This window comes from Lissotriton helveticus, chromosome 11 (assembly GCF_964261635.1).
Source record: "Lissotriton helveticus chromosome 11, aLisHel1.1, whole genome shotgun sequence".
Taxonomy (NCBI): Eukaryota; Metazoa; Chordata; class Amphibia; order Caudata; family Salamandridae; genus Lissotriton; species Lissotriton helveticus.
The window spans coordinates 311,376,997-311,391,160 of NC_136072.1; the positions used below are offsets into that span (position 1 = coordinate 311,376,997).

The following is a 14,164-nucleotide window of genomic DNA, read 5'->3' on the forward strand; positions in this document are numbered from 1 at the left end:
CCCGGGAAAATGCGGTGAAGCCTAGCCGGGCACATATACCATTGCATGACCGTTTTGAGGTGGGCTTCCCTCAAGAGCAAGGAATGGTTAAAGGACGTCAAGTCGCGCCACAGCGCCGACCACTCCGTGTCCGAGACATCCCGCCCCAACATTTCCTCCCATTGCCCCATGTAGCGAGGTCGAGGAGTTATTGTCGATTGAAGTAACAGCTGGTAAATGAAGGAGATAGCCCCTTTCATGGCAGACGTCCGCAAAATAAAGGCTTCAAACGGCGTCGGCGGTCTCGTAGCCGCCTCCACCACTCCAGGTGACGTAGCCCAGTGCAGCAGCTGAACATGCCGGAATCGCTCAGTCTGGGGGACCCCATAATCTCTCATGCAATTAGCGAAAGTAAGGGTATCCCGGCCGTGGAACAAATGGGTCAACGCCCGACACCCCCCCTCCCTCCACACCGCAAACGGACCCTCGTGTAGTGCCGGCGGGAAAGCTGGGTTGTAATGCAAGGGCGTAAACGGCGAAGGGAATGTGGTCCAACGGTCATCTCCCGCCAGGGAGTCCCATACCTTCAACACCGTGCCGGTGGGGGTGCTGATATATGCATTGAGGGGGCGGTCCTTCTTTGGTTTCCAGGCCAGGTCCCAAAGCGACCTACCGGCAACGCATCGGTCCATATGGAGCCAGTGTTTCTCGGAGGTCTGTTGCGACCACTCTACCAAAACTCTCAATTGCGCCGCTTTGTAATATAACTGCAGGTCTGGGAGCCCAACCCCACCCTCTGATCTCGGTCGACGGAGAACTGCATATGACACCCGCGCCTGACCCCCCTGCCACACGAAACGCAGTAAGGAAGTCTTGAGATGCCGAAAGAAATCGTTGCCCATGGGGATAGGCAAGGCTTGGAACAAATATAAGAATTTAGGGAGGAGGACCATCTTCACGGCATGGATTCTGCCCAGCCACGACAGAAATTTCGGCTTCCACCTGTCCAATTCGGCCCGAGATTTCGCCAGCAAGGATGGGAAATTGGCCTGGAACAGCCCGCCCACCGTCGGAGTCAAATGGACCCCCAGGTAGACAATCGAACCCGCGGCCCAGGCCAACGGTGTCAGTGGCCGCACCCGGTCCACCTCAGCCTGCGACAGGGTAAGATTCAGGATGTGCGACTTGCTATAGTTGACCTTAAAGCCCGCCACTCCCTCAAATTCCAGCAAGGCCTCCCTAACGCAAGGAAGCGAGCTCTCCGGATCAGCAATAGAGAGCAAGACATCGTCCGCAAAGAGCGAAATCTTATGCTGCTCCCCTGCAAATGGTAAACCTCGGATCCCCCCATGCTCCCGCACCGCCACCGCCAGCGGCTCGATGCTCAGTGCGAAAAGCAGGGGGGACAGAGGGCAGCCCTGTCTAGTGCCGCGAGTGTGAGCAAAGAACGCTGATAAATGACCATTCACTGCAACTCGAGACCGGGGGCAGCAGTAATTAGCCCTTACCATAGTGATGAAGGTCTCCGAGAAACCAAAGGCAGTCAAGGTATTGAATAGGAACCCCCAATCCACCCTATCGAAGGCCTTCTCGGCGTCCAGGCCCACTAGGACCGCCGGTATACGGAATCGTTCCGCCTTTTCTATCAGATGCACCACCCGCCGTGTGTTATCATGCGTCTGGCGACCCTTAATAAAGCCAGACTGGTCCGGGTGGATCAGTGCCGGCATAAGGTCTTGTAGCCGACACGCCAAGATCGCCGAATACAGTTTAGCGTCCAAATTAAGAAGCGCTATCGGGCGAAATGAGGCGCATTGTGCCGGATCCTTCCCCGGTTTCGGCAAGACCGTAATCATCGCCTCCGCTAAGGAGCCAGTGGAAGAACCAGAGGTGGCCATGTCATTAAAAAGGGTGACCAAGAAATCACAGAGGTCGGAGGCGTAAGATTTATAAAACACAGCAGTGTACCCGTCCGGGCCAGGTGCCTTGTGAAGCTTCAAGTTCTTAATAGCCGCCAGCACCTCGTCCCTGGTAATCGGCGCCCCCAAGAGCTCATTCCATTCCTTAGACACCTGCGGAAGGGGTAGACGCCCCAAGTAGTCTTCCTGAGCAGCCGTTCCCAATCGGTCCCCCTTGTAGAGGTCTGAGTAAAAGCGACCAAAGACGGCCGCCTTCGTCTCGTCCCGATGCTGCAATTGTCCAGCAGAATCACGGATCCCTCCAACGCACTCCCGCTCCCGCCTGTCACGAAGCTGTCGAGCCAAGTGCCTCCCCACCTTGTTACCACAAGAGTAGGACTGACGGCCCAGCCTCAGTAGGGTGAACTCCGCCCTGTTGCTATAGTGGGCTCTCAGCTTCCCCCGTACCGCCGTGAGGGGCCGGAGGGTCACCCTCGAGGGGTTGAGTTTGTGCGCCTGCTCGAGAGCAGCCAGTTCAGCCTCCAGGGCCTCCCTCTCCTTGCGTCGCATCCTATTGAGTTGTGCGTTAAGGCCCAAACAGGTGCCCCGGATGGACGCCTTAAAGGCATCCCACGTGTTGGACACCGAGGTATCAGACGGTGGGTTGAGGGCAAAGAACTCCCTAATGGCCACCCGCAACGCCTTGTCAGACGTCTCGTCCCGAAGCACCGAGGCCGGGAAATACCACTTCCGTTGCCCGGAACCTGTCGACGACCAGCGCAGTGTAAGCACCAGCATGCTGTGATCCGAGACCGAGAGGGGCAGTATGGTGGAGTCAAGGACATCTCCTCGAAGAGCCTGGCCTATGAATATATGGTCCAATCGAGAATACGAGCGGTGCACATGTGAAAAAAATGTGTAATCCCTGGACGTTGGATGTAGAAACCGCCACCCATCCACCAACCCCATGCCCTCAACTGCTTGCCGCGACACCTCTGAGAACACACCAGCATCCGCCCTGCGGGAGCCAGAACAGTCCAGCGCTCCGTCCCACACCAAATTACAGTCCCCCAGGATGAACAACTGCCCTTCAACAAAATCACCCGCTTTACGCAGTAAGCCCTGCAGAAACTTATTCTGGCCAGTATTAGGAGCATACAACACAACAAAGGTACAGAGCCGCCCCTGAACCAGCCCCCTCACCATCAACCAGCGGCCCTCCTTGTCCGTGCGGATCGCCTCAGGTTGGAAACGCAGCGAAGCATGGAAGAGGAGGGCCACCCCCTTGTGTTTGGTGAACGCAGAGGATCTGTATATCAGAGGATACGCCTTATGCTTGAGACGTAGTTCATCTGCGCGTGTAAGGTGAGTTTCCTGCAGACCCACTATGTCTAAATGGTGATCCGTTATATATTTCCATACCCTTTGCCGTTTCTGCGGCGAGTTCAGTCCCTTGACATTCCAGGTTCCTATGCTAACAGGCATCGGGAGACAAAAACCAGAATCCTGCATAACTCAGGGGCAAGCCCACCACCCCCTGCCACAAAAAACCATGGTTACAGCCCACGTGAAGAACAGTGTCCCGCCAGCCCCCCTCCCCATTGTCCCAACCTCGAGTCCAAGGCCCTCCCGCCTCGCCTCCCCCATACCAACAACACCACACATTCTCCCTCTCAACACTACACAGCACTATCCACAGCACGCCCGCGTCACCACCATCTCCCCCCCCCCCCCAACCCCAACACCCCAAACAGCCCCCCCAAGACCCTCCCCCCCCCCGAAAACCCCCTCACAAACCATCAGAAGTCCAAAAGAGTCCTCCTTGGTAGGGCTAGGAGACATCGGCCGATGTCCCCCTCGAATCTCGTACCTGGGCGTCTTCTCACAAAGTACATATGAACCCACGGTACCCGCAGGGGTGCGCCCCTCCGGCGCCTGCCAGCTCACTCTTCAGAAATCACGCCGCCCCGGAACCAAGCTGAGAGGCTGACAGCGTGACAGTGGCAACCGAGGCCACCGCGTCGACCCGTTCTTGCATGCTGGTGGGCCTATCAGGCACCCTCCTCCCCCCCTCCCCGCCCACCCTGTGCCAGGAGGGGGATCTTCGCCGGCTCCTTGCAGAAGGACTCCCACCGCCAGGTGAAGCATCCGGACCGCCGATCCCCAGTAGTTCCATGGCCACTTGAAGGGACCTGATCTGTTCAAGCCTGTTGTTCCAACGAAATATGATGCGGAACGGGTGGCCCCATGAGTAAGCAATGTTGCGGTCCCGCAGGAAGGCAGTCACTGGTCTAAACTCACGCCGTTTCTGCAGAGTAGAAGCCGCCAAATCCTGGTACAACTGCGGATGGTGCCCACGAAACTGGATAGATGCAGCCTCCCGGGCCTTCTTCAGAATGCGCTCTTTCAACTGAAAATCGTGGACGCAAACGAGGATGTCAGGCGGAGGGCCCCCTCCGCGCCTAGGAAGACCAACCCTATGCGCCCTGTCCATCTGAACATCCGGTAGTTCTTCGTCACCCAGGATCTGCCGGAACAGCTCCAGGACATAGCCTCTCAGATCTCCGGACTCCCCGTCCCACGGCACCGATTTAATACGGATGTTGTTCCGTCTGGAGCGGTTCTCCAGGTCCTCAGCGTGGGACTGCAGATCCAGATTCTGTTCCCTAAGACGCAGCACATCCTGTTGCAGCTGATGGACATCATTAGCCAGGGTAAGATCATGGTCCTCCAGGGTGGCTACCCTCTCGCCAACACCATCCAGGTCTCTCCTCACCTCTCTAAGGTCCGATGCGAGCTGGGACCGCAGCTCTGAGATATCATCCTTAATGGAAGCAAACAGCTCAGTCATGAACGCTTTCGTGACCGGCGCCTCTCCGTCCCCTGATGCGGAGGAGGAGCTCCCCCCAGGCGATGGCGGAAGTTGGGAGCCCCTGGACAGGCCATCCTTGTTAGTCTTCCCCCTCCTCTGGTTGTTCGTCATCTCAAGACCGGTCGTGTGCGATTTCCCAGGTCACAAATCTCCGGCGACCACAACCCACGGCATCAATTGCCGGCCACGCGACGGGGCAACCGAGGCGGGCCTCCCTGGAACCTTTTTCGAAGCGTCAGTGCTGCTAAGGCAGGGCCGCTCCTCTGCACTGCCAGTCCTTCGGATCTTGCAGTCCCCACCAGGTCACAGGGCAATGGTGCGCGTGCCCCCAAAGACCAGAGAGCGTCTCACTAGCCCGGGTCACTGCTCCGTGGGGAAAATGGCGCCCTGGGTCGCCGCGCGACCAGGCCCTCCAGAACAAGCGTCACTCAGGGTGTAGGCCTCAGCTGGGGCTCCAGGCGTCTCGCCCCCCCCTCAATTAGAGGCCGCCGCCGATCACGGAGCCTTGTAGGCGTAGGCTACTTGTGGCCGCAATCCTCAGTAGACCCACTCAGGTGGCCGCCCAGCCCGCACTAGGCCGACGTCGCAGCCGGCCAGAGCCCAGTGTCGACTCTTCGCAAGGCCAGCCCAGCAGTCCGGCTCAGCCAGTGCCCCTCACAAGCCAGATCGCAGCCCTGAGCCCCTCGGCCACCTCCAGGCGCTCACCTCCCGCCGGTCTGCAGGGACTGCAGGGGGTCGCGTAACTACTGCTCCGTCTGGCCGCACTCAGTCTTCGGCTCCGCCACCGCACACACAGCTCTACATACGTGCGGGGGGCAGGGGGGCAGACGCTGACCTCCGGGAATCCCGCCGGTCGCTGATTCTATCGAGGCGCCGCTCCAGCTACCGGCCGACCTCCAGTTCAGCACGGCGACCGCTCCGCCTGCACTTCCGGTCGGCCTCCCTTCTTACTCGAGGCCGGCGTCGGACAGGCCCTCCGTCGCCTCCGCTCCAGAAGTGCGCTTCTCCTCGTGGGACGCCCCGAGGGACTAGCGCCGCCACCAGCACTCAGCCACTATGCTCCGGTGCCCCTTGACAGCAGAACCGCCGGTCAAAGCACGGTTCCGGGGGAGCTTTTCGGTGCTTTGCGAAAATCGGCGCCGGAGGGGACGCAGAGAACGTCTCACTCCGTCGCCATCTTGGCCACGCCCTCCCACTGCATCTTTTTTGCTTGTGTTCCCATTCAGAGGGGCCTGGCTGTCTAAGATGGAGTCTTCCTAGTGGACCAGGTTCACCCTCGATATGGCTGGTTCCTGTCTGAGGTTGCATGGTGGGTACAAAAACAATTAACTTGGATGCAGCCTTGAGTAATTACCAGCGGCTGAGATTAACCATCACTTTTTTGCATTCCTCAGTGCAACCCCCTGACAGAGTACAATTCAAGTGCTAACAAAAATAAAATGCCTGGACCACTTGCAGTTTGGGCGGGGGTTGCAGGTTTATCAGGCGCAGTGAAGGAAAAATGCAATGCTGTCCAGAAAATAAAATACTAGGGCATGATAGCACAGCTTTGTAGGGCCACGTAGAAGACTATGGTCCCAAGAGTGGTCACTCAATCAGTATTAATTGTGGCTTTGTTTGTGTAACCTCAATTAAGTGCCAAATCTGAACAATTTACATTTCTGAAATTGTCTTGACTTCATGTGGTTAGATTCTGGTATTTGATTTGAATTCTGGGTGTTCCAGAATTAGGGGACATGACCGGTCAGTGCAGGAGTAGTAATGTTAAAATTACCTGTATAAAGATGCATTTCATTTTCCTTACAATAACACACAAATTATCTTAAAACATATTTATTTTTTGTTATAGTACTCTTTATTCTGACAAGGCAATGGAGTTGAAATACATGAAAAGAATTGACGTGGTCTATTGTAGAGAAGGGGTTGTATGTATTCACTTGTGTTAATGCTTGTGCAAATTCTCTTTTGAGTATGAAGCTATTTCAGTGCATTTAGCCCTAGATTTGTATAAACCATGTCAGAAAAGGTGGAGTGTCTGCATTTACTGAAGTTGAGCTGCTTGGAGCTTATTTTCAGATTTTTCCCAAGGATGATGATCTTTCTATTTTTACAGCCTACGGAGAGGAGGACAGCAGAGGCATGACAGTCATGGCCCCAGGGGGAAAGACAACTTCTCCAGTCCTGAAAAATGTGGCTCTGATGAAACATATGATCAAAAAGATGAGCATCCTAGAGGAAGAGAAGGTGGTGGACGGTCGAGAACCCGTGGAACTCCTAGAGGTTAGTGACCCTGTATGCATAGGGTTGCACAGTATGTTAAGGTATTCTCATCTGAGTTTTCTCCATTAAACTGTGTGTTTGTCATGCAGGGGGCAGGAAGGGACTCCTTCCAACCCCAGATGAATATCCTCGGGTCGAATGCGGGCGGAAACCAGATTCCTGGGATGGAGGGAGAGAACCAGGTAAGAACCCAAATGTTTATGATATATGGCTGTCTATTATTATTATGAGATTTGTAAAGCACAACAGGTACTCGGAGTGTCCCAGCGCTAGATACCCGAGTCTGATCCCCAAATGACAGAGGTGGTAGAAGACAGAACCAACGAGCTAGGTCATGAGGAGTCAATTAACAGCTTATTAGATGCCATATTATGTTGTGTGCATATAGTCAGATGTAAGTAACCCTTGTTGGCCACAGAATAGTTAAATGCACTGCCTTCTGATCTTCAAAGTATAGGTTGTTTGGCAATTCTTTTTCAGAAATATTAAATCGTTGCAACATTAGCCAGTAGGTTATTGGTCAAATTGTAGAAATCCTGGTTGTTTTCTGGCATAGACTTATAGTGCGATTGCTTTGGGTCAATTTTCCTACAGATGTGTTAAAAGCTAGGGAGGGTTTTTACTCAGCCTTTTATCAATTTGGAACTCCATGGAATTAATGTACTTGCAAATCATTTTAACCAATATTTAAAAATATCCTTGATGCCATGAGTTTATAAAGCTACTTGCTCTAGCAATATGTTTTAACCCAAGCATGGGAGCCTGCAAACAGCGTGACCGAAGCGCTCTCCATGCACACGATCCTCATTCCATTATCCTTTTTAAATGCAGATGTAGAAAACCTGTCCATTGCTGCTGAAGGCTGCCCTGTGTGCTATGTGATATCGGAGGAGAGTGGTGGCCGCTATGGCGGGTTCTTAATAACGCCTGCTGCCCCCTCCCCCCCAGAGTTGCAGCAACTCTGGCCTTGCTTTTAGGAGGGCATTTGACAATCTGGTGACTCTGCATGAGAGAAGTGATGTCTCTTCTCCACGGTGGTTCTGTAAGGGGTGGGGTAGTGGACCAGTCCTGTGTGAGGAGCCCCTGGTTGGGCTCCTTTGGAAACTAATTTACAGCCTGTGGGCGCAGCTGACCCCTCACATCAGCATGGTATGTGGTGATGTGTAGGGACTTCAGTTAGGTGACACAGCTTATACCCTGCAGCGGTTGTGTCGCTGGTTACTGAGGGAGTGTGGATTTAACAGACGCTCTACGGAGTTTTGCCTCCTGAGCACCTAGCAGAGCCTTAAGGTCTTGCAAATGTATCCGTGACTCTCCTACAGATGGGCAACCTTTGGCTGAAGCATCAAGTTTCCCCCACAGGACTGAATTACTTCTGCAGCCAGAAACTAACCAAAGATCTCCTCCCAAGTGGAGTAGCCAGTCAACCTGCTCCGCTTCTGAGGACTCTTGTTGTCTGGTGTAATGGCGTTCATTGGACATATTCCTTTTGCCAGCCCACTGCCAGTGCCTCTGGCCCTTTCCGGGGTACCACACATCTTGCCCAAGGCCTTTGTCATCTACAATTCACACACAGTGATGAAGAGGACACTGTTTCAGTACTACCTCCAGTGTCACTCCAAATTTCTGTGGACTGACCACTATTGGGTCTTCAATCTCTGCCTCTCTCTCAACCACCACACCACCACATACAATATCTGTCTCACCTTTCAGTCAAAGTAGACTGTTTGGTAACAACGCAAGGGGAGGTGGACACACAGGAGGATGCCGAGGCAGGAGTCCGACGACAACCCTGGCATCTTCGGTGAAGACAGCGTCGACATGGCAAAAGAAGCTGGCCCCTTCGAGGCACTGAAAGCATCCATTTCATCTGAGTCAGAAGGAAGAACAGGAACTAGGTGCCTCACAGCCACAGATGAAGAATCCAGCTGTAAGTATAGTTGTCACACATAACTTAGTCTAGCAAAACGGCCTTGAGTTGAGGCAGAGCACTGCTTCCAAAGGGGTGTGGTGTCGGACCTTTGCCTAAAAAACAACCAGCCGGGCAGCCACAGACTTCGGGCTATAGACCTCACTGACCAAAGCCTTCAGAGTCAATGACGTGCCATCCTCCAGGCATTGTCCAGCTTGTCTATCAAGCCCAAAGATCTACAGAAAGAGCATGTCCCAACAAAGCTGAGGGCCCTCTAGGACCTGCTCAGAGGCGTCGGAAGACGCCATTCTCCAGGAGGAGCTGGATGCTTGGCAGAAATGCCTATTTGTCCATGCACCAAGCTAACCCCTAAGCTAAAAGAGACTTTGGCACAAAAGAAGAAGCTCTCCTTTGAGGAGAACATTGCTTTGGAGTCTCCTTCTGCTCCTAAGCCAAGAGACCCAGGACAGGGGTACCAGCCTCTCTCTGTTGCTCCTCCACCCCCTCCTCCACTGCCACCTTCACCACCAATGCATTCCTCTCCTCATCCATATTCATCAGTGCTCCCACTCCACTTACCTTATGAGGATAGCAGAAAACAAATATATCCTGAGCTTTAACCCGCACAAATAAATGTCCTTGTTAAATCAGAACAAAACAGACGATCTTCTTTTCAGTCTTTAATTTATTCTTCACAGTTATATACCAAACTTGGTCCTAGCCAACACGTGTTTCGTCTTTCTTGGTGTCAACCACACACTTCGTCAGGGCTAGAATGTTACAAAACAGGTAAAAATTACCTCAAGTTCAAAAATGAATTTGAACTCAAATACATAGTCAAAATCCACCAAATCCAAACCTGACACCCTAATGATAGAGGGTGTGAATATACAAAGGAAAACTAAAGAGTGCAAACAGCTTAACTAAGAAGAAAAGAAAAGATGACGTGGCAGATGCAAATAGAAGTGAAACCGTCAACCGAGTGCAAAAATAGTAGCACGCCACCATTGTTTAATGTGATATCCTACTGCATTTATGACGCAAGTGGGAATAAAGATGAGTGTATCAGATATAAAAAGAAAAGAAGCTTTTGCACCAGTGAGCACCAGAAACCGGAAGAGGTTACGAGTATTCCACATGCGACTGGGAGAAAGGCTACTGAAACCAAAAAACTCACCTATTAAGAAATGGGACTCTGTATCTAACAAAAAGCGAGCAAATCGTATATAGCGATGGAAAAAGTTCCCAAAATCAACGTATCTGTCGGAAAAGTGATAATAAAGTGGTCAACAAGATTCTATCCTCTTTATAGCGAAGGGACTGTGTCAAAGAACCAGATATATACAGTCTTATAACTCACTTGCTGGAGCACAGTATTCAGGAGGTAAAGTGTAACCTCTCCATTATTATCTTCAATACCCAAGCAAACAGCAATTCTCAGAAAATATAAATGTGTGATCATGTACAAACTCAAATTATAATAAGGGAAAATTATTACTGGGTCCTCACTCCTTAAAAGGAGACTCACGCAAAAACGTTAATAAAGCACATTCAAGGTATTCTCTAACGAAACCCTCTATGGTGCGGACATGTCGCAGTGTGTCTAACTCGCATATGTTTAAGTCCAAAATCATTATTTACACTTGAGCGGTAATCCAGAATGTAAACATTCATAATCGCAACACCAAAAACCGTTATGGACACAACGTCCCTCACTCAATATTAATTAGGGCATGTCCAAAATATGTCCCGTAATGTCAATATGAGTCGGACATTAAAACTTATCTATTAACGCCAAAGGTACTGGGTTGAAAGTGTACTCATCAAAAAATGCATCATAGATCGCAAAGTTAAAAAGGCACAACGTTACATGGGGAAGCTGTAATCCAATGCTCACCTCTATCATTATCGATGTTTCCTCATGTGAAAAACCGGCGTGTTGCACCGGCGCCATCTTTTAACACCCTTATATAGCGAGTGCAATGCACCACTTAGAAAGAGGACTAGCTACGCATTTGGAACACGGGCGCCATATTGCAAATGACAATTCATAAAAAAGAAGTATAAAACCATAAATAATGTGGCTGGAAACTAAGATACACATCTAACACAGTTTCTTCATGTATCCACAGAAAATTTACTCTGTGGGTACAAATTCCGTATCGCCAGTACCCCGCCAGGTTTTAATAATAACAAAAATTATTAAAATTTTCGTTTCGTCAAGAATCGAGTAGCGAGACATATTTAATGCAAGAGACACGTAACTGTCCATGATATCACCCCTCATTAATCCGAGCAAAAAATGCATGCACCCTCTAGTTGTAATAAGCTTGCTTAGAAAAGGGACTATAGGTTAAAACCAATGCGTCCACCATATTGGTAAAGAGTTTAGTCCGAAAAACAAACCATCGAGCCTTCAAAGGAAATATATTATCTTAATATCAGAAAATCTGAGGGTAATGTGAAAAGCCCCATTTACAATCAGGAAAGCTGTGCAGAAGTGAGAGAAAAAAAGAATAAGGAGTAATTGAACAGTGTTTATAACGTGACAATTAGAAAGGAGGTCATGCGATTAAAGGGTACAAAATCATCCTATAATTTTCTTTGTGTTCTTATTTGGATTTGGTTCACAATATGCAAAAACAATACACAATAGTATATATTGATCAGAAACTATCGTTAGATGTAATGCTTATATGAATCCCACATCGACAAAATTCATCAATCTTTAAAGATACAAGCATAAGTACTCTATTCAACATCTCAATGAGAGGACACATGTCATATTTCTATGTAGACAGGACAAAAACATTGGTGCAGTCAGGCATGACCACATATTAAATCCATTCCTATACAGAAACTTGCCAGGCTCATTAGAAACAAAGAGAGAAGAGGACATCTCTTATTGTAAAGGTTCATTATTTACCGTATTTAATCATAGGACAGAGGAGATGGGGGGGGGGGGGGCTTATATCTTGTCACCTAGATCAGGATTTTCTTCCCATCCTAACGTTCAAACAATACCATGTTATCAAAGGAGAGGGAGCAAGAAGGAAATATCAGTTGAAATTCTGTACAAATGACCAAGTCAGACAATTCAGATTAAGATTCTTACACCGGGTACTGTCGTAGCATCAAGGGATTTGGACAAAGTCCATCTACTGTACAATCATTTGCCCAAAAAGTACTGAAGTTCATTATCAATATTAAGTCCCTTGTCTACCGCATGTACTTCCATAATCCAGCATGCCTCTTTTTGTCTCAATCTAAGCTCACGATTGCCTCCTCTCACGTCAGGCAGAATGTTTTCAATTCCATGAAAGGAGAAAGTCAAATGTGTTCCTTGTGAGTCTCATTCGGAAGCATGTACCGCTATTGGGTATCTCATGTCCCTATTCTTCAGAGCCCTGAAGTGTTCAGCAATACGTACTTTTAGTTTCCTATAGTGCACCCTATATACACTTTGTTACATCTGCAGATCACCGCATACACAACATAAGTGGTATTACAGTCTATGTGTGTCTTTATATCAAATTTCCTAGAACCATTATAGCTAAAATTCTTTAAACCATGTTGTGATAGCCTACACATGCTACAGCCTCTGTAGCCATGAAGGTTTGTGTTCCTGTTCTCTCAGATAACTTGGGCTAATGATATTCCTGATTGTCATGCCTCTTCGATATGTGATCGATTGGTGACTTTCCACAAAAGGCCGCAGGGCAGGATCAGAGGTAAGCATAAACCAATATCTCTTAAGGATTTGGTATACTTTAGATGACCAAGGGTGATAGTTAGTAATCATTCTAACTGGCTTCTTACATTTCACACTGGCTTCGTTCTCAACTTGTAATGTCTCTTTTCTAGCCAATTTAAGTGACCTCTTCTTAGCTTTTCTTACCACTTCTGGCCCATAACCCCTTGACAAAAATCTGTTCTCTATATCCTTCACATACACTTTAAAATCTGAGTCCTTACTGCAGTTACGCCGAGCTCTGTAGAATTCTCCAAATGGTGTAGCATTCACTTGTGATCTAGGGTGTGCACTGTCTGAATGTAATATAGAATTACAAGATGTACTCTTCCTATATACTTTACTGCAGAGTCTGTCTTTTTCCACATATAGTTCTAAATCAAGGAATACAATCCTCTCATGACTATAGGTGATCGTGAAGGACATATTATACGCATTGTCAATCATGTGCGTGAAAAAATGTAACAGTTGTTCTTCCCCTCCTGTCCAAATAAATAGCAGATCATCAATATATCGTCCATAATAGTGAATAAACTGATGCCAGTGTGATCCACCAGGGCCCCAGGTGTGCTTCGCCTCCATCCACCCCATGAAAAGGCAGGCGAAGGACGGAGCAAATCTGGAACCCATGGCAGTCCCACACTTTTGTCTATACCATTGTCCGTTAAACAGAAATACATTGTGTTCAAGAACCAATTTTGACATTGCCAACAGCATTTCAGTGTGCTCAAATAATTCAACAGGCCTCTTGTAAAGGAAATACTTCAAAGCATTTAGGCCATGTTCATGACTAATATTCGTGTACAATGAGACTGCGTCCATTGTAACTAGCATCATTTCTGTTTCCCATACAAAATCTTCAAGAATATTCAAAACATGCTTGGTGTCCTTTATATTGGATGGTAAATTTATCACGTAAGGCTGTAAAAAAACATCAATGAATTCAGCTAATCTTTCTGTTGGGCCGCCTATACCCGATACGATGGGTCTACCGGGGGGTGATAAAGCATCTTTGTGGACCTTTGGTAAGGTGTATAGACAGGAAAAACGGGGGCGGTCAATGGTTAGGTATTTAAACTCTTCTTCACTAAGAATAGTTTGAAAATGCCAATCCTTTATTTGGCTATTGATAATATTAAAGATGTTATATATAGGGTTGTTAGGTAGTTTAGCATACCAATCTGTGTTGTTGAGTTGGCTTAGTGCCTCCGCATCATAGTAAACTTTGTCCATCAGGACGACATTCCCTCCCTTATCAGCTTCTTTTATTATAAGGGAGGAGTCAGATCCAAGGGTCATAAGTGCCGACCTCTCTTTATAGGTCAAGTTATTGATGTGTGGTGATAGTTTGGTGTTCCTAATCCTAGTTTCCAAGATATCGAATTCCCTGCTCACACTTGTGTAAAAGCTATCTATATTATTGCCACTTGACAATTGTGGGGTCCATCTGGACTTATCTTTAAGTCAGCTTT

The 14,164-nt window shown here is 49.0% G+C and overlaps 1 protein-coding gene across 1 annotated transcript in view; it reads left to right on the top strand.

Moving 5' to 3' along the window:
* WDR33 (WD repeat domain 33) overlaps positions 1-14,164 on the top strand; it is an 833,238-nt gene that overhangs the window by 755,553 nt on the left and 63,521 nt on the right. Inside the window, exons 19-20 of the mRNA XM_078665596.1 lie at positions 6,863-7,029; positions 7,119-7,211. Of these exons, the coding sequence (XP_078521722.1) occupies positions 6,863-7,029; positions 7,119-7,211 (260 nt within the window). The remainder of the gene's footprint in view (positions 1-6,862; positions 7,030-7,118; positions 7,212-14,164) is intronic.